At 40.7% G+C, this 20801-nt stretch overlaps 1 protein-coding gene across 1 annotated transcript in view; it reads right to left on the reverse strand.

The window, feature by feature from the left end:
• The window catches only part of SYNE1 (spectrin repeat containing nuclear envelope protein 1), a 458068-nt gene that overhangs the window by 431628 nt on the left and 5639 nt on the right, over positions 1-20801 (reverse strand). The window contains exon 2 of the mRNA XM_067542425.1: positions 14709-14998. Within this exon, the coding sequence (XP_067398526.1) occupies positions 14709-14775 (67 nt within the window). The 5' untranslated portion in view covers positions 14776-14998. The remainder of the gene's footprint in view (positions 1-14708; positions 14999-20801) is intronic.

Raw genomic sequence — 20801 nt, forward strand, 5'->3', positions numbered from 1 at the left:
AGGGAGGTGGTGAAATTCCCATCCTTAGAGGTTTTTAAGATGCAGCTTGACAAAGCCCTGGCTGGGATTATTTAGTTGGAGGTTTGTCATGCTTTGAGCAAGGGGTTGGACTAGATGACCTCCTGAGGTCCCTTCCAGCCCTAACCTTCTATGATTCTATGATCATTACCATTCCATTCCATTGCATGCAGAGCCCTCTGCATCCCTGGAAGGGGTGGCACAATTTCCTTAGAAGTATGCTGAAGAAAATCATGGATTCTAGCAAAGTGAATCTGTAACTGTCATTCTGCAGCACCAGCTTCATGTGAGATCAATGTGAAATCATTGATAGTTCTGGACACACGCTGTCCCAGGCTGAGTTACAGTGACAGTCCTTAACATGAAATTCCATTGGTTCCCCTGGTTTGTGTCATAACTTTAAAAGTATTATAAACAGCTTGCACAGATTCCACATAGATTGTTAAACCAATGTGAATGAATGAAGGAATAATCCTCTTAAAAGAACTAAACCCTATGTACCAAATAGTGAAGTACAAAACCTGGTGAAAAAATAAAGAAGTTACGCTAATTAAAACAGTTGTACACCAATTAATATGAATGTTCCAGATAATGATAGTTCAGACAATACTTCATAATAGTATAAACCAATGCCTAGATAGTGCAGTGATGGGAGCATTATAAATCGATAAGACAGACAGAAACAGACAGAGCTTTTTTGGGGAGGACTTTGTGGTAGGGGGTTTTCTCATAGGCAGATTTTGTACTTTGTTGATTGTAGCCCGAAAATATATTTGTTTGAACAATGACATGCACTCTCCCTCCCCCTCCTCAAAAAAGAACTCTTTCCACTTCCCCCACAGGGCCAGCTGCATCTCCGTCCCTTCTTCTGGTCTCTCTGTGTGCCCCCTCTCAGGTGTTAGGCCTCTTGCCTTTACTTATCCTGGAGTGGAAAACCACATTTCTCCCACTCTTAAACTAGGTTCTAACCAGCCATGATTGCATAGCAGAACTGACTGGGTTTGGCCTCAAGAAGTCTTTCATGTGGGAGCTCTGACCTGTGGTTAATACAGTGACTAGACAGCTTTCTCACACCAAAGTATTGTTTAATCTTATAAGCAGAAACATAGCAAAGCATAAGAGAAAAGGATTTTTGCATCAGTAGAACAGTCTATACATTTGTCTCTCAGACCTAAGGCTTACCATCCCCTGGAAGCTTAGGAAGACCCAACTGCTTCAAACCCCTCCGCTGGGCCTGCCTCTGTGTCAGCCTGCAGTCCAGGAGCAGCCCTGATAGCTGCCTCCCCCTTTCTCTTGTAAGCCTCTTTTTAACTGTTTCAGGTTCTTTTGATCTCTATGTTCCTAGCTTTGGCAAAAAAACTAAGTAACTTTGGACAAGAATCAAGGAAGTAGCATCTTCACAGCTTAGTATTGCTTCTTATCTCTTGCCATGTTTACCTGGAGGGTACTTATCTAGAAACATGGTGTTGCTTTCCTGTTAGTTCTGTAACTGTCTTGGTAGTGAACTAAATCAATGTATGCATATAGTAAATGTATGCCCAATATAGTCATACTGTAAATATCCCAGTAACCAGGTCATATACAGTATTCATAAATGATTACAGAACAATCCCACAAACTTCTAACAGGGCTTGACAAATTTACTAAATGTGGACTAGCCGAGGGTGAAAAATACCTATGCCACTAGATCCACTTAAGACAGCGCAATTTAAAGTAATGGCACAGTTGTGCACGATTTGTTATACACTGTATTTAAATTGTAATATATTGTAAATCAACTTTCTGTTTAATACATTTTAAGATATATATATATATATCTTACATCTCTTTTCTAATTTACTGTACATGATTAAACTCTTCCATCCAGTTCTTTGCAAGACTGAGAAGCAGCAGAGGGTGTGGAGCTGTCTGTCTGCAGACTCAAGCATATAGCACTGAATCAATATACATGCAGTTCATGTTTGAAAAGTTATTCCTAAAATCCTATGAGCTAGATTTTTTATTAAGGGACGTTTGGAATCTGCAAAAACTAATGGCCCTTGCCTGGGAAAGCTTTCTTCTCATCTCAGATGAGAGGGAAAATTAGTAATTTTTTCAAGGCCTGGTCGATAGTATATAATTTGAAGTGATCCATTTAGATACATAGGATTGGCAATAAATATAAGCCTGTTTGAGTCCAAAATCAGAATTCTGAGACTTGATTCATAAACGAGAAGCTTTGTGACAGAAACTAGGATAAATCATTTTGTTTCAGGACTTATGGTTTACAGAAAATACTTTGTCACTAGAAATAGTCTATGGCAAAAATTGTCAGCAATTGTTAGGTGTTATTTTATATGCATGTTTGAATTTACTTTGAAGTACGTTCTCTGCACTCTATTACCATTAAGGCTAATTAATGGTAATGAAACGTCTCATTTCCATAAAAGTGTGAATCAAACTACATAAATACGGTAGAATGCCATGGTTAAAAGTCTTTTTTCCCTTTAACACCATAGAAATCTTTTATGTCAATGTAGCACTATAACTGACAATACTTCCTTTATCAGGCTGCTTTTATGCTTTATTAATTAGTAACAAAAGACAAGAGCCATGCCCTTTTGTAATTTCCAGTTTCTCTATTAGTAAAAAATAAATAAATGTTTTTTTTTAAAAAAATCACAGAACCAAAAGTCCAAAAAGGAATGGTATTTATGGTACACAAAATATGGAAGTCCAAATAAAACATGATATTAAATGCACAGGGTTCAATGAAGGAAACTACTAGTATGAGACACTTCTACAAAGATAAAGATTCATTTTATTAGGTCTGTAATAAACTCTAGTAAACACAATCAGTGAAGTATATGTTACAAAACTAACAAATTATCACAGTGCTGTAACCTGTCTAGAAAAAGGTATACTGAAATGGTCTGAAAGCTAGACATAGAACTTTAAATACTTCCCCTTTAAACCCAACTCCGTTACTAAACAATTCTATATTATCTATGCAGCTCCATTGCAAAAATATAGGCGTTGCTCACACTAATAACCAACATTGTGCTACTTTCATTCTTAGCAAACTTACCCAGCCTCACAGTTACCTTCATAGTTGACACTTTTTGTTCACACTGAGAAGTCGCAAAATATCAGCCCCTTTGACTTTGTCATCAAAAATAACTAACAGTTTTATGGCAATGTTTAATGCTTCTAAATATCACATATGTTTGAGACTTAAGAATATGTTAGTTCTTGTCCATAATAAACACAGTGTACTGGACATATCTTTGAAAGTAATTGTGTAAGGTAAATGGTCACTCTGCATTTTCATTTTTCCATAGGAGAACAAAAAGTATTCTCACTTACAAACCATTTCCCCAAGAATGAATCAAAACAATGACATTGTGGCACAGTAGAATTTTAATAATTTTCTGCCCTGGAAAATACAATTTACCCCAACAGTTTTATAATCTGAAGAAGTAGGTTCTCAAATAATAATTTTTTAAAATCCATTACTCAATGGAGGAGTATATTTTTTCTTACATTACACTTTCTGTTGCCCCGCTAGTGCTTTATACTCTACAGACAGCCAAAAGGAAGAGCACAAGTTAACTAACCAACCCTTCTGTGAGAACTGTGCTATCATCATCAGTAAGGCTGGGGAAGAAGCGAGGATATATCACCCAAAACAATTCCTTCCGCCCAACCTGGCAGAGAAAAGCTACTACAAATAACAAATTAGAGGATTAGGGAGGAGAAAGAGGGAGAAAAAAAAACTTCAATAGTAGTATGACACTGACTTTTTTATATCACTTTACAGGCAAGAGAAAGTCGGCATATAAGAGTGACAAGGTCAAGGAGAACTGGCCCACTGTCATTTGTGTAACAGGACTGCATGGGAGTTGCCTGACAATTGTCACAAGCATGACCACACAGCTTTAACTATACTAGCACATCACAAGAGGAAAGAACAAAATTACACCCATGCCAGTCTTAAGAGTATAAAGACATAAGACACTAGAATCTGCACTTCCCAGCTTTATCTTTGATGGGTTATATTTTGATTTTTACAGCAATTTCAACTGCTCTAAGAAATATTGAATCTATGAATAGCTATAATTCCTTTGGACAGGAATACATGTATTCTTGTATTCCTGGGGAAACTTACACTTATTAGGGGCTAGTATTACAACCCTTGCATGATTAACATTTGCTCCCATAAATAATCCCAGTGACATCAATGGAATTAATGTCATGAGTATTATTCATCCTGGTACAGCACCCAGTAGAAAAGGGTCCCAAACCTGATTGGGGCTCTAAGCGCTACTGTAATCAGAGATTCATAGAAATGCAGAGAAAGAGACCTTGAGAGCTCATCTTGTCCAGGCTCCCCAGCACTGAGGCAGGACCAAATGAACCTAAGACCATCACTGACAAGTTTGGCCAACCTGTAATTAAAATTTTCCAGTGATGAGAATTCTACAACTTCCCTTGGGAGCCTATTCCAGAGCTTACCTATCTTTTTTAGTTAGAAAGGTTTTTGTAATATCTAGCCGAAATCTCCCTTGCTGCAGATTAAGGCCATTACTTCTTGTCCTGCCTCCAGTGGACATGGAGAACAACTGATTGCATCCTCTTTGTAACAGCCCTTACCATATTTGAAGACTGTTATCAGGTCCCTTCTCACTCTTCTTTTCTCAAGATTAAATCTAACAAGTTTTTTTTAACCTTTCCTCCTAAGTCATGTTTTCTAAACCATCTTTATCATTTTTGTTGCTGTACTCTGGACTCTCTCAAATTTGCCCACATCTCTCAAAGTGTGACACCCAGAACTGGACACAGTACTCCAGCTGAGGCCTCACCAGTGCTGAGTAGAGTGGGGCAATTACCTTCTGTGTTCTTAGCTACAACACTCAGAATATTAGCCTTTTTCGCAATTGCCTCACATTGTTATCGCATATTCAATTTGTGATTTGCTAGAACACCCAGATCCTTTTCAGTAGTACTGCTGGCTAGCCACATGTTTCCTATTTTGTAGTCATGCATTTGATTTTTAATTCCTGTGTAAAATACTTTGCACCTGGTTGTTTCATCTTACTGCTTTTAGACCAATTTTCCAATTTATGAAAGTCCTTTTGCATTCTAATACTGTACTTAAAGTGTTAGCAATCCCTCCAAGCTTGGTGGAATCCATAAATTTTATAAGCATACTTTCCACTCCATTATCCAAGTCATTAATAAAGATATTGAATAGTGCTGGACCCAAGGCAAACTCCCATTATATACGTCCCCCCAGTTTGATTTAAAAAAAACACACTGATAACTATTGTTTGTAATATAAATATAAATAGTAACATAAATAAGTAAATAATAATAAAATAAGTTAAAGTTAGATAGAATCTTGCTCTTTGTTAGCACAATGTGAAATCACACATGGTCACTGCACCAGAGTAAGCACAATAAGGAATGTTGGCAATAAATTGTGGGATTTAGTATTGGCCTTCCTAGGGTTCAAAGAGAAACCACATCTCCTTCTCAAGCAGCTTGGTGCATATGGTGGCTGCACACGCTGCTTCATCGTTTAAGATGCTGTAGCCTGCTATCCTTCTTTGAGAGCTGGTCCAGAAGGGTATGAAGGCATACTCCCAGCTCTCTCCTTCCCTCAGGGTTGGACTGAAGGAACAGTTCCTATGTTCTCCTGAGTGCAGGGACTGACATTGTAACATGCTCCTGTGCAAGCTACAGAAAATGGAACACATTCCTTACATGCTCCCAGCCCCCATGCAGCCTGTCCAGGGCTTGTCCCAATCTGGCCATGTGAGGTACACACTGAAAAATGTACATTCTGCATGTGCCATGGATTACTCTACCCAACTGAAATATCCAATTATTTTTTAAAAAAAGAAAGCTTCTTTTGTCCTCTCTGACGTTTCCAGGGGTAATCGTTAGTAATTCGATCCACATACAATATCTACTTTAGGTATTGCAAAAATTAGACGCAATGATCCCTATTAGTAATTATTTTTCCCCAAACATCAATGGGCAGATTGTCAAGTGAATCTGAGCAACACTCAGTACACAGTGGCAAAGAGTATAGGTGGATTTCCACCATCTTTCTGTCCTGCCACCCAATCTCAGTCACTTCTTCACCAGCTTGCAGCACAGTTCATCCACGCCAAGGAAAAGCACCATCCTACCCCAACGTCAGAGCAGGAACAGAAGCGGTTGGTGGTCAGCGCAGCAGGCAGAGTGGTAGCTCTACACCAGCCCAGGATTCCCCTACTCAAGGCTGTTCCTGTCAGGTGCTGAGCACTCTCAACTCCACTTTCAGTGGGAGAAAAGTGCTGAGCACCTGGCAGGGATAGACCATGGGATTCAGTGCAATTAGGCCATGCGCATAGCTCTGCAACCCTTTACATTCCTCTCTGTCCTCAAGTGGCTCTATTTAAATTGATTAGGACAACAGAGACAGGATAGCTGTGCTTTGTAAGGGCTAAGGGGAGTCTGCACTGCAGATTGTCTGCTCATCCATAATGCAGGACCACAGCCTGAAAAAAGACATGCTGAAACTACTATCAGTCTCACCAAAGGTGAAATATTTATTTAACTACTGAAGCAGAAGCAAGATCCTAACAATATTAGGCTTTTCATTTGAAAAGCAAGGAAGTTAGATAAAGATTTTTTTAAAACTATGGTGATGACTATAAACTCATAAGCAACTCCACGTTTAGTTTTGGTCTACTACGTTTTTAATGTCATTTTTTGTTAGATTTTTGTTTGATGCCTTTCATGAGTCTAAATAGCAAAATGATTACAGTAATTTTTATAACAAATGTAGATTTTTTGAGATGTAAAAAAATAAACTATAATGTAAAAATCATGCATTGCCACAAATGAATAGATATCTCAAGACTAAATGTTTCACAAATGGTTATGAGGTGCCAATTTTTTGGGAGGATAAGATGCAACAACTTGACTGTTAAGAAACAAGATCTCCACGGGGACTACATACAGCTACTCCATAAGTATCACTTGCACCAGCATCCTTGCACGTCACTTCTGTGGAACAAGAAGGTAATACAGCACACATGATCAGAACATAAGAACAGCCACACTGGATCAAACCAAGGGTCATTCTAACCCATTAACCGAACTTCCATCCATGGCTGGTCCCTGTTCAGAGGGAACGAACAGAACAGGACAATTATCGAGTGATCCACTCCCTGTCATCCAGCCCCAGCTTCTGACAGTCAGAGGCTTAGGGACACCTAGGGCATGGGCTTGCTTCCTTGATCGTCTTGGCTAATAGCAATCGATGGACCTGTCCTTCGTGGACTTACCTAATTCTTTTCTGAACCCAGGTATACTTTTGGCCTTCAAAACATCCCCTGTTAACTGTGTGTTGTGTGAAGTATTTCCTTATGTTTGTTTTAAACCTGCTGCCTATTAATTTCATTGGGTTTCCCTTCGTTCTTGTGTTATGTGACAGGGTAAATAACACTTCCTTATTCACTTTCTCCATGGCATTCACACTTTTATAGACCTCTCTCATACCCCCCCCCCCCCCAGTTGTCTCTTTTCTAAGCTGAAAATCCCAGTCTTTTTAGTGTCTCCTCATATGGGAGCTGTTCCATAGCCCCAGTGGCATCCCAAGGGTCTCCGGTGCCTGGGGACCAAGCCTAAATTTGTACCCCCAACCAGGCCTCACACCCCCTCCTGCTCTGTGCAGGAGGGGGCCCAGCGCCACCCCCCAGCTGCCCTGGGGAGGGGCGTCTGTACCTGCAGGGAGGAGGTATGAGGCTTGGCTCGGCGCAAATGCAGGCTTGGCTCTGCCACCCCCCTGCCCTCCTGACGGGCTCTGTGGATGTGGGGAAAGCAGTGGACGTGATATACCTTGACTTTAGCAAAGCTTTTGATACAGTTTCTCACAGTATTCTTATCAGCAAGTTAAGGAAGTATGGGTTGGATGAATGGACTATAAAATGGATAGAGAACTGGCTAGAGCATAGGGCTCAATGAGTAGTGATCAATGGCTCCATGTCTAGCTGGCAGCCGGTCACAAGCGGAGTGCCCCAGGGGTCGGTCCTGGGGCCAGTTTTGTTCAACATCTTCATCAATTATCTGGAGGATGGGGTAGATTGCACCCTCAGCAAGTTTGTAGATGACACTAAGCTAGGGGGAGCGGTAGATACCCTGGAAGGTAGGGATAGGATACAGAAGGACCTAAACAAACTGGAGGATTGGGCCAAAAGAAATCTAATGAGGTTCAACAAGGACAAGTGCAGAGTCCTGCACCTAGGACGGAAGAATCCCATGCACAGTTACAGACTGGGGACCGACGAGCTAGGCAGCAGTTCTGCAGAAAAGGACCTGGGGGTAACAGTGGATAAGCAGCTGGATATGAGTCAGCAGTGTGCCCTGGTTGCCAAGGAGGCTAATAGCATATTGGGCTGCATTAGTAGGAGCATTGCCAGCAGATCGCGGGAAGTGATCATTCCCCTCAAATGCGGCCTCACCAATGCCGAATAGGAGTATTGTGTCCAGTTTTGGGTCCCTCACTACAAAAAGTATGTGGAGAAGTTGGAGAGAGTCCAGCGGAGGGCAACAAAAATGATTAGGGGGCTGGAGCACAAGATTTATGAGGCGAGGCTGAGGGAACTGGGCTTTTTCAGTGTACAGAAGAGAAGAATGAGGAGGGGGATTTGATAGCAGCCTTTAACTACCTGAAAGGGGGTTCCAGTGAGGATGGAGTTAGGCTGTTCTCGGTGGTGGCAGATGACAGAACTAGGAGCAACGGTCTCAAGTTGCAGAGGGGGGAGGTCTAGGTTGGACATTAGGAAAAAGTTTTTCACTAGGAGGGTGGTGAAGCACTGGAATGGGTTACCTAGGAAGGTGGTGGAATCTCCATCTTTAGAGGTTTTTAAGCTGCGGCTTGCCAAAACCCTCGCTTAGATTGTTTAGCTGGGGTTAATCCTGCTCTGAGCAGGGGGCTGGACTAGATGACCTCCTGAGGTCCCTTCCAACTCTATGATTCTATGCACTTCACCACCACGCAGCACCCACCTCTCCTGCTCCAGCCCCACAGCTCAGCGCCAACTCAGACGGGGCAGCCTCACTCCCCAGCCTGGGGCTGCCCTTCATGACATGGGGGGGAGGCGCTGAGGGGCGCTCCTCAGAGCCTCCTGCGCCCCTTCCATCCCCCACCCATTGTGAAGGGCTGACTCAGTGCTTACCCGCAACCCTGCAGCCTGGCGCCAACTCAGATGGGGCGGCCTCATCCCCCCAACTTGGGGGGGCACGGGGCCAGCCCTTCACGACGGGCAGGGGATGCAGGAGGCTCTGTGCCCCTCAGAGCTTCCTGCACCTGCTGCTCGTCATGAAGGGCCGGCCCAGCGGGCCCCCTGCACTTACCCGCCACTCCAGCCCCACAGCCCGGCACTGGCTTGGACTAGGTGGCCCCACACCCCTCCCCCCAGCCTGGGGTCGGGGCACTGGGCCGGCACTTCACATCGCGCAGGTGCTGAGGGGTGCCCCCCACAGGTCGGCGCCCAGGGGCCTGGTCCCCCCCATCAGTACACCACTGCATAGCCCTAATCATTTGTATTGCCCTTCATGGTACTTTTTCCAATTCTAATATATCTTTTTTGAAGTACCGTGACCAGAACTGTAAGGTGAGGGCTTACCAGGGATCAGGGGCGTGTGCAAGGGAGGGCAAACATGGACAACCAGCCCCCTCAGTAATTGTCAGGGGCACAGAACTCCTCCTCTGGCCGGGGGCCAGGATGGCTGAAAGGGTGGAGTGAGCTGCTCCTCCCAGGGCTACAGAGGGGGGAGGGAAGAGCGAGCTGCTCCTGCCGGGGCTAGGGGTGAGAGCGTGAACTCCTCCCAGGGCAGAGGTATACAATGTACTCCCTGCAAAAAAGGGGTCAAAGTTACATTTCTGCGCGTACCCCTGCCATGGATTTTTATAGTAACATTATGATATTTTCTGTCTTATTATCTATCCCTTTCCTAATGGTTCCTAACATTCTGTTAGCTTTTTTGACTGCCGCTGCACGTTGAGTGGATGTTTGCAGAGAACGCTCCATGATGACTCCAAAATCTCTTTCCTGAGTGGTCACAGGCCAAAGCTCCAATACTGCAACAAGGTCAAGCAGGGTCTCAAGAAATTCAGCATTTCCACTGACAAATCGAAGAGCCCTGCACACACCTGTTCAGTCTGGGGAAGCCAGGTAAAGGGGGGTACAATTACCACAGAGAGTTATCAGAAAGCCTAGGCTGAGGCCCATAAGTGAGCCAGGAAGCAGAGCATGCTCCAACTTCCATCTGGCAAGTGGACCTAGAGCCATTGTGGAAGGTCTCCTATTCACGCATTGGGCTGTTCTCCCACACTACTGCCAAGCAGCAAAGACTGACTGACTTTGTCTAATTTCCTTTCATCTGTCAAGATGTTGGATGGCCATAACAGCTAATTTAGACCTCCATCATTTTGTAAGTAAATTTGAGATTATTTTTTTCAGTGGACATTACTTTGCACTTAACACTGAATTTCATCTGTTTTGTTGCCCAGTCACCCAGTTTACTAGCATCCTTTTGTAACTCTTCGCAGTCAGCTTTGGTCTTAAGTATCTTGAGTAATTTTGTACCATCGATGAATTCACAGTTTACCCCTTTTTCTAGACCATTTATGAATATCCACTTGAACAGCACAGTTCCCAGAACAGATCCTTGGGGGACTTTGCTATGTCTCCACTGTGAAAAAAGACCATTTATTCCTACCCTTTGTTTCCTATTCTTTAATCAGTTACTGATCCATGTGAGGATGTTCCCTCATATCCCATATCTGCTTACTTTGCTTAAGAGCCTTTGGTGAGGGACCTTGTCACAGGCTTTCTGAAAGTCCAAATACACTATATCCCCTGGATCACCCTTGTTCACAGGTTTGTTGATTCCCTTAAAGAATTCTAATAGACGGGTGAGGCATGATTTCCCTTTACAAAAGCCTTTCCACAACATATCGTGTTCATCTATGTGTTTGAGAATTCTGTTCTTTAATATAGTTTCAACCAATTTGCCTGGTACTGAAGTTAGGCTTACCAACCTGTAATTGCCAGATCACCTCTGAAGCCTTAGTTGTTGTTTTTTTAAAATCAGCATTACATTAGCTATCCTCCAGTCATCTGGTCCAGAGGTTGATTTAAGCAATAGGTTACATCCCACAGTTAGTAGTTCTGCAATTTCATATTTGAGTTCCTCCTCAGGCAGAATTTGTGGGTGAATGCCATCTGGTCCAGGTGACTTATTACTGTTTAATTCATCAATCTGTTTTAAAATTTGCTTTACTGACATCTCAGTCTGACAGAGTTCCTGAGATTTGTCACCTAAAAGAATGGCTCAGGTATGGGAATCTCCCTCAAATTCCGCAGTGTAAACCAATGCAAAGAATTCATTTAGCTTCTCTGCAATGGTCTTGTCTTCCTTGAGTGCTCCTTTAGCACCTCAATCATCCAGTGGCCCCACTGATTGTTTGGCAGGCTTAGTGCTTCTGATGTACTTAAAAACAAATTTTGTTGTTAGTTTGTGTATCTTTTGCTAGCTGCTCTTCAAATTCTTTTTTTGGCGTGCCTAATTATACTTTTACATTTGACAGAGTTCGTGTTCCTTTCTATTTTCCACAATAAGATTTGATTTCCAATTTTTAAAGGATGTCTTTTTGTCTCTATCCACCTCTTTTACTTGGTTGTTTAGCCCTGATGGCATTTTTTTTTTGGTCCTCTTATTGTTTGTTTGTTTTTTATTTAGGGTATACATTTAGTTTGAGCCTCTATTGTGGTGTTTTTAAAAAGTTTCCATGCAATTTGCAGATACGTCACTTATGACTGTACCTTCTAATTTTCATTTCACTAGCTCCCTCAGGTTTATGTAGTTCCCTTTCCTCGAGTTAAATGTTACTGTGATGGGTTTCTTTGGTATTTTCTCCCCTAAAACAATGCTAAATTTAATTATGTTATGATCACTATTACTGAGCGGTTCAGCTGTATTCACCTCTTGAACCAGATGCTGTGCGCTATGGAGCACTAAATCAAGAACCACCTCTCCCTTTGTTCCAGGACTAGCTGCTCCAAGAAGCAGTCACTAATGGTGTCTGGATATTTTATCTCTGCATCCTGTCCTCAGGTGCCATATACCCAGTCAATATGGGGATAGTTTATATCCCCCATTATTATTGAGTTTTCTGTTTTTGTAGCCTCTCATATCCCCTTGAGCATTTCACAGTCTCTGTCACCATCCTGGTCAGTGGTATATTCCTACTGCTATACTCTTGTTATTCAAGCATGGAATTTCTACCCATAGAGATTCTATGATACAGTTTTATTCATTTAAGATTTTTACTATATTTTATTATTTGCTTTCTTTAACATATAGTGCCACTCCCATACCAACTTGATCTACTCTGTCATTCCTATATATTTTATACCCTGGTATTATTGTGTTCCATTGATTATCATCATTCCACCAAATTTCTGTGATGCCTACTATATCAATATCCTCATTTAATACCAGGCACTCAGGTTCACTCATCTTAGTATTTAGACATTTAGCATTTGTATACAAGCACTTATAAAATTTGTGAATATTTAGTTGTCTGCCTTTATGTGATGTAATTGAATTGGACTCTTTTTCATTTGACGGCTTCTCTTCAGTTCCTACCTGTACTTTATCTATTTATATCCTCTCCTCTTTACTAGGATTAGAGAATCCAATAAATCCTCCCCTAAGAGATGTCTCTGTCTGAACTGTGAGTTCCTCTACACCTATTGGCTTTCCCCAGCCCTTAGTTTAAAACTCCTCCATGACCTTTTTAATTCTACATGCCAGCAACCTGGTTCTATTTTGGTTTAGGTGGAGCCCATCCTTCCTGTATAAGCTCCCCCTTTCCCAAAAGGTTCCCCAGTTCCTAATAAACCTAAATCTTTCCTCCCAACGTCATCGTCTCATTATCACATTAAGATCCTGCATTTATGCCTGTCTAAATGGCCCTGCGTGTGGAATGGGAAGCATTTCAGAGAATGCTGCCATGGAGTTCCTGGACTTTAATCTCTTAGCTAGCAGCCTAAATTTGGCCTCCAGGATGTCTCTCCTACCTTCACCTATGTCGCTGGTCTCTATCTGTACCATGACCACTAGCTCCTTCCCAGCACTGCACATAAGCCTTTCTAGATGTCTCGAGAGATCTGCAGTCTTCACACCCAGCAAGCAATTCACCATGCAGTTCTCCCAATCATCACAAACCTATTTATCTATATTTCTAATGATCGAGTCCCCTATTACTATTACCTGCCTCTTCCTAATAACTGGGGTCCCCTCCCCTGGAGGAGTATTCTCAGTATGAGAGGATACCATGACATCATCTAGAATGATGCACTACATTGCACAAGGCCTGCACTACATTGCACTAATCACTATTCAGATCCACAGACCCTCCACTTGTTAAACCTTCAAGCAAGCACCTTCAGTGCTTTTTCTCACACTGCCCCTCACTCTTGGGAAAAGCTCCTTGTAAACATCCACAGAACTACCTTATTGTCCCATTTGGGGGACTGGGAGATTGAGGTTAGACATGCCACCATGACTGTATACACAGACATGAGAGGAGAAGGACAGGAGAACAAAGGCAGCTTCAAGATGTAGGAAGTATAGATGGTTCTATACACTGAACTCTAGAAGTCCATGTAAGTTTTGTGTGTTGAGGAACTAAAAGATCAGGGTTTGATCCTGAAACATTAAAGTTAATGGGAGTTTTTCCACTGACTTAAATGGGAACAGGATCAAGCCATAAGGTCCCTAAATGTCACCTTAGTTCTTTATAACAAAAGTGCTGCTAAGAAACTGTTTCCATATGCTTAGTAAATATTTTTAAATACATGCATAATTTTTTTAAATTATATTTTGAAGATACTTTTTACTTCTAAGTTTATAAACTTTCAAAAGTTTTCATGTAGATTATCATTTCAGTTAGTCATGCTTGTTTGTGATAAAGAGAACTTAAAGCCATTTATTAAGTTTTCCCTGATGACCAGTGCAACAATAACCAGAAATCCTAGGACAACAGCTCGGACACCACCACCACTGAGACTCTATCCTGTAAGTACTTCAGGGAAGAGATGGTCTTTTACTGTGCGTTTGTAACAACACCATGCACAGTGAGGCCCTAATCTTGTTTGGGCCTCTAGGCATCATTTTAATAGCAATCATTTTTAAATTCTTATATTAATAGAGCACTTTTTATCTGTAGAGCTCAAAGCAAAGAAGGAGCATATGTATCTTTATCACTATTTTACATATGGGGAAACTGAGGTACAGACAGGTGAAGGATCTATGCCCAAGGTCACACAGCAGGTCAGTGGCAAAGCCAGAAATAGAGCCCAGATGTTCTGACTGCCAATCTACTGCCCTATCCAATGGACCATGTTGCCTAATGCCATATGCTTTTAAACATCATTAATAATGTAATGTTAGAGGAAACACATAACCAGAAATGTGCAGCACATCATAAGCAAACATTTTCCAATAGATTAGTTTAGAATAGTATGTTTTTGAAAAGTATAAATACTTTTTAAACGCTTTCCTGGCTTTGAACAGTATTGTATCTGTATTTGTCATCTATATGAATAGCTGACAGATGTAGCCATTCAGAATCAGTCACTTACCTTGAAGCCTTTGCATGACATCGGCAATATCCCTGGAAGATCTCCCGACTAGCCTGGAGACGGCCATGGTCTCTCTGCAGCAAGTACCCGTTCAGTGACAGAATCGCCACACCAAGCCACAGACCTCAACAGGATGGAGAGTTTGGACTACTTCCTTTTAGAAAGCATCACTTAGCTTGAGCACAGCATGCCTCTGATGAGTCACAGCAGATTTTCCCCCAGTGGAAGCACAAACTAGCTCACAATGATTGTGCTACAGCGCTGTCCTCCTCTCAAGAGACCTCAGAAGCCTGAAAAAAGAAAGAACTAGGCTTTAGAAGAAACCTGCACCAGTTCCTGTAAAACTAAGAACCATAATCTTATTAAATATTCTAACACAAAGAGTGGCATGCATGGCATATATCACTTTGCTCGAGCCAGAGACACAATTAATGCTGAAAGCCTGCTCAGCGATCACCACTTCAACTGAAAGTACTCAAACAAATGATTAAAGTCAATTGACAACATGCCAGACATTGCTACTTTTTATGACAGGATTGAATAAGCTGTTTCAAAAGGCTAGGGTACATCAAATATTAAAATAATATTATATCTAAAAGGAAGAAATATGAAGTCCTTGGTAACACTAAAATGGTTTAAAACTAAACTATCATTATATTTCATCGTGTTAAAAAAGAACAGGGAAATACCTTTTTTGATCAGGATAAAATGTTAATCCCTATTTCTACTAGGCTGCTGGTCATAATTAGAAATGTCTTACTTTGCATATTATAATTTTAATCACTTTTTACTGTAATAATGTACAGTAAAGTTGCTTTTTTGGTCACTTGACATGAAATTTAAAATGTAATTACCATTACAGGCCCTTAATTCACCACTGTTACTCAAGTTTTATGCTAATGTAACTCTTCTGAAACCAATAGAGTTACATCAGTGTAAAACTGCACTGCTACAGAAGCAAATTGGACCTCAGAAATGCTACCATAAAATAATAGCCTGACTTCTGAACAGCAAGAAAAAATTGGACTTCCAGAGTGTTCAATTCCTCTGTGGAAGAGAAATGAGTGGATACAGATCTAAAGAATTCTTTCCTACCTTGTTTTATTCATAGTGCATACACAGGACCAGGTCCCCCCAGACATGGTTAAACTGCACATGGCACAGGACCTGGGAGTGGGTTTGGAAAATAGTTTTAAGACACCTTTTTGTATTCCCTTGATCCTGGAGCCAGCCACAAGACAAAATGCCCACTGGCATAATGTAGAGCAGCCCTTAGACTGTTCTACCTTAGGCAGTCTAGGGCTATGTCTACACTGACGGTGGCAAAGTTGCCGCCGTCAGATCGACTTATCTGGATCGACTGAGCCGTCAGTGAAGACCTGCTCAGTCGATCCAGAAGTCGATGCTATTAATCCACCCCCACAAATGGTGTAGCGCTGCGTAGATGGGAACACCGTTCCTGTCGGCGCAGTGCAGTGAAGACAGCGCGCAGAAGAGAAGCACAGCAGTCGACGGGAGTTACGCAAGTTTTCTGTGTAGTTTGTGTAACTCCCATCAACTGCCACCAAATCACCAGGGTAAGTGTAAACCAAGCCTAAAATGGTCCAATAGGGACTGTACCACCATCTGAGGATTGTAAGAGCATATCATACTCTGGCTCCATCTTCATCATGTCCCCATATGCCCTTGAAACACTTCCTACACTCTTGTGTCAAGGAAATTTTAGGCAGTTCTTAGTCCTCTTTGCACTCCCAGAGCAGTACAAAAGTGGACAGAGCAGGAAGTCAGAATCCAGCCCATCGTTCCTATTCACAGTTCTGTGCTCAAAATCTCATAACAAAGAGTGTAAGATTCTGCGGGTCTAATTCTCTTCTCAATCATAACAGTTTTACATCAGTGTTTTCTCACAGACTTCAGTGGCATTGTTTCTGATCACACCTGTTTCAGTGAGAGAATAATCAGGCTCTGCAACACTATCTGTATGTTATATTTGTACCAACACTAAGAAAGTGTGAAACATGGGTTCAGCTGGATCTTCTACCATTTTGAACAGTAATGTAGACAAGGTGCGGGTATTTTTAAAATACTCGTATGCAGGGCTAGCTGAAACAGTATTAAAAATATCTCCATGCTGTTTACTCTGCAGCTAAAACATAAGTAATACTAGGACAACTGCACTTGTACCACATGTATTATTCTCTCTTATAGCAAATAGTCAAAAGCTGTTTTTGAGAAGTGGTTGGTTCTCTGGTGTTCTTGACAAAAATTAAAGCTACCCTTCCCTAACAATACCCACAAGGTACTTTGGCAGTGGAAATAGTGCTTGCCCTCCGCCAAAGTTAATCCCCCTCCCCCTGAAGTGCAATGGACTATGCTTGTGAAAGGAGGTGCAATTTGCAGCTCTCTCGTCCACCCGGCGCGAACCTAGCCCACTAAGCTTAGTCAAGGATGCACAGAACTATTCAGTCCTCTAAAATAATTAGGTTGGATTTTAGGAAAAACTTTTTCACTGGGAGGGTGGTGAAACACTGGAATGGGTTACATAGGGAGGTGGTAGAATCTCCATCCTTAGAGGTTTCTAAGGTGCGGCTTTGACAAAGGCCCACCTGGGATGATTTAGTTGGGGCTGGTCCTGCTTTGTGCAGGGGGTTGGACTAGAAGACCAGCTGAGGTCCTTTCCTATCTTAATCTTCTATGATTAACTTTGAGTATCTGTATGTACAGTTTATCAGCTTATTCAGTGAGTGGTCCAATGATAGACACAAACTGAATATACTGTATTGTTAATTTTCAAAGAACTACTCTTGTTAGTTTTGTCATCAACAAGAGAGTTCCTTTTTCCTATTGATGCAATAAAAATATTATTTTCTTAAAATGCTTGCATGAACTGGGTCTGGATTATCATTTATTAACCCACTCAAAACATGTGGGCCTAGATCCTCAGCTGGTGTAAATCAATTAAGATCCACTGAAGTCAATGTTGTTTTAGACCAGTTGAGGAAGATACTCCCTCCTTAGTAAATTCCAATTCCAATTTAAAATAATCTGGAAAATGGTACAGTGCATGTATATTTAGATATCCCTTACACATACTGTTTTCTCTACATAAAATGTACAGGTTGAGCCAGTTCACCTTTTTAAATGGGATTTAGCAATTAATAAATTATCTTGTGGAGATTAAAGAATGAGTGCTATGTAGGGGAATGAGTGGCCCTGAATCATAATTTGAAAGCTCCTTTGTGAGCAGTGGGAAGCAATTCTAATGTAAAGAGGGGGAACTAATCTGCAACAGATGGGGAGAGAAAATGGCATTAGCAGACATGGAAACAACAGCATCATCACAGTCATCTAATCAACCAGAAAGAAACATGGAAACATACAGAAGGCATTACCAACACAGATTAAAGCACGATTCTATCTAGTCTAGTACCCTGTCTCCAGTGTTGACCATCACCTGATGCTTCAAAGGAAGATAAAAAACAAAACAAAACCCCAAACTCTCACAATGCACAGTCAGTTATTCAGTGTAATACATGAGGCGTATATTTTTTCCTCACTCTCTCAGGCAATCAGTTTACATCTCAAAACATAAGAGTTGTTTGTTGCTGTGACAATGTTTTACTTTTCAGAACTGTAAATACTATTAAAAATTCCATTACACTAAACATATTTACAGCACTTACAGAAAAGCATTTCATTATAAAAAGCTAGCAGGCTTTCCCATTGCATATCAGACATATGTATTAAAAATGAAGGAATATGTTTTCAAAACACTGCATAGGTTTGTAATTATCTGGAGTCTTTTGTCTTTAATGGCAATTGCGTGGCTTAAACACCGATGCTTTATAATTTAGTTCTAAATACCAGCATTCCTACAGAACTTTAGATTGAAAATCCCACTAATCTGCAAGCTGTCCTAGCTGTTAGCATTCTACAGGTGATTAAAGCCTTATTTGTGTTATTGTTATTATTATTATTAATTACATTTATTTTTGACATAGATATACAGAGGCTAAGGATATGACATAAAAATGAACAAGTGTCCTTAACATTGTAATAATGTTCATCTCATTTAAAAGCATCATTGCCTGTTGCACCATGGGACAAAATAATACCTGGTGTAACTCAGTTTCCTTCACTGAGCCCATGTGTGGCCCAGTGTGGTTTTACAATAAAAATTATAGATGGACAGTCAATTTCTGCCCTCAGATAAAAGCACAAACCCCAGTAAAGTCAATGGCAGTTGTGCACATCAACCCAAGGGCAGAAATGAGCTCTTTCATGGCATTTGTTTTAAACTCTGTAGAATGTGTTATTTTTTTCTGCAAATACCAGAAAAGGGAAGTCTTATCTCATGTACAGAATACTAGTACTAAATCGCTCATGTGTTACCTTTTTTGATTAGAAGGCCTAAATTATTTCACAACACCTAGAAACTCGTTAGATGTACTTATAAACAGGCCACTAAATGAAAATAAACTTGTTGCTGTTTATTGGTAGACCTGGAACAACCACTAAAAGATCTGGTGATATCTCATCCTTCTATTCTCCAGGGTTTATAAAGCATGCTATAGCTAATGAACATGCGATAGTCTTAAAAACCATGAAGAATCTTATGTGTGCTATTCTTTATGTCAGAATCCAGTCTAACTCTCTCATTGATGACCGAAAAGGTGTTTCCTGGTTGAAAAATGGGAAAAAACAAAATATTTGTCTGTGTTTTGGTAAAAAGAAAAAAAAACCAAAAACCTATTTTTTTGAGAATGTGTAGTGTTTGCTCTTTTACATGAGCATCATTTTACACTAATTCACACACTATTTAAGGGGAGCATTCCAGAGATCTCCACCCCTTTGAAATTATCAATCTTTGATCCTCCTATAAATTGATCCTACTGCCTTCTTAGACCTCAATTAATTTTTAAAAAATGTTGATAGGCTATTGTATATTTTATAATCCTTCTTTCCCTGACAACAGATTTTGAGGCCTAATTCATTCATCTTTGTAAAAATGCTTTCAGGGCCCTACATAAGAAGTACTATAGAAATAAAACTTATTTTTATTATGATGTTTATATTAGATGAAAAAAAAGTTTACATCCATAAGAGCCTACAAAAGTATCTTTGTAGTATTCACAGTATGTAGTGCACTATGAATTACAATTTTTAGTAATAGTAAATCCATTTGGCAGAGGGTTACTAACCCAACAGAATACAAATTCACATTTATGTTCAAGTATAGTAGAAAGGGAAGGGAAAAGCAGAAATATTTAAATGACAGGATGAATGCTTAACTAAAATACGATAGTATATTTTTATAATATAATTTTTATATCACTAATCATGTATTGCACATCACAATGTTCATAGCGCTCAGCGAATGCTGAGGATCTGGCCACGGGTCATCAGAATTAGTAAACAATATTCAGTAGCTGACTTAAGCTAACATGGTATAAGCCTGCTGCAAAGTCTTAATTAAATTTATTTTAAAACTGGGTTTCATTAAACTGGTGCCCGTTTTCTGTGTTGACAAGGACACAGTTGGGATTACAACTCAGGAGTTCCTGGCATCCAATCCCATGCCAATATCTTAAATTATACTCCCTCTGGCAGAAAGTTATAAAGGAGACAGATATGCTCTTATGTAGCCCAAAGTGCTTAACTATGGCTATAGTAAGTGCACTGCTTTAAGTCTGTTTCAAGGAGAAAATTTAAACTTGACAAGCATTAGAATAACAGTGTTTCAAGCACAGATACCATCTGATTCCTAACCTTGTGAATAAAAGAAAGAAATCACTATTGGACTACATTTAGATTGCAAATCCGTACTTGTTTGCTAATGCAATTGTGCAGTGCAACAAGCCTGTGTGTGCTGGTGCTCTCCCAAAATCTGCTGGATCTTAAACATGCACTGCATAAGATCATGGAAAAATATCATTTTGGCTCTGAAAAGTGTTTTGATACTGCAGTCCCTAACTCCCATCCCTGACACTTTGTACTTCCTTTTTCTAAACCATACATCACTTTCGGAAGAAGGTGGTAACGGAAGATGTAGAAGCTGACCTTCCAGAAAAAAAAAAAAAAAAAGACACAACA

Source organism: Emydura macquarii, unplaced genomic scaffold (genome assembly GCF_026122565.2).
Source record: "Emydura macquarii macquarii isolate MOO-44397 ecotype Brisbane River unplaced genomic scaffold, CSIRO-AGI_Emac_v2 contig_705, whole genome shotgun sequence".
NCBI classification, from domain to species: Eukaryota; Metazoa; Chordata; order Testudines; family Chelidae; genus Emydura; species Emydura macquarii.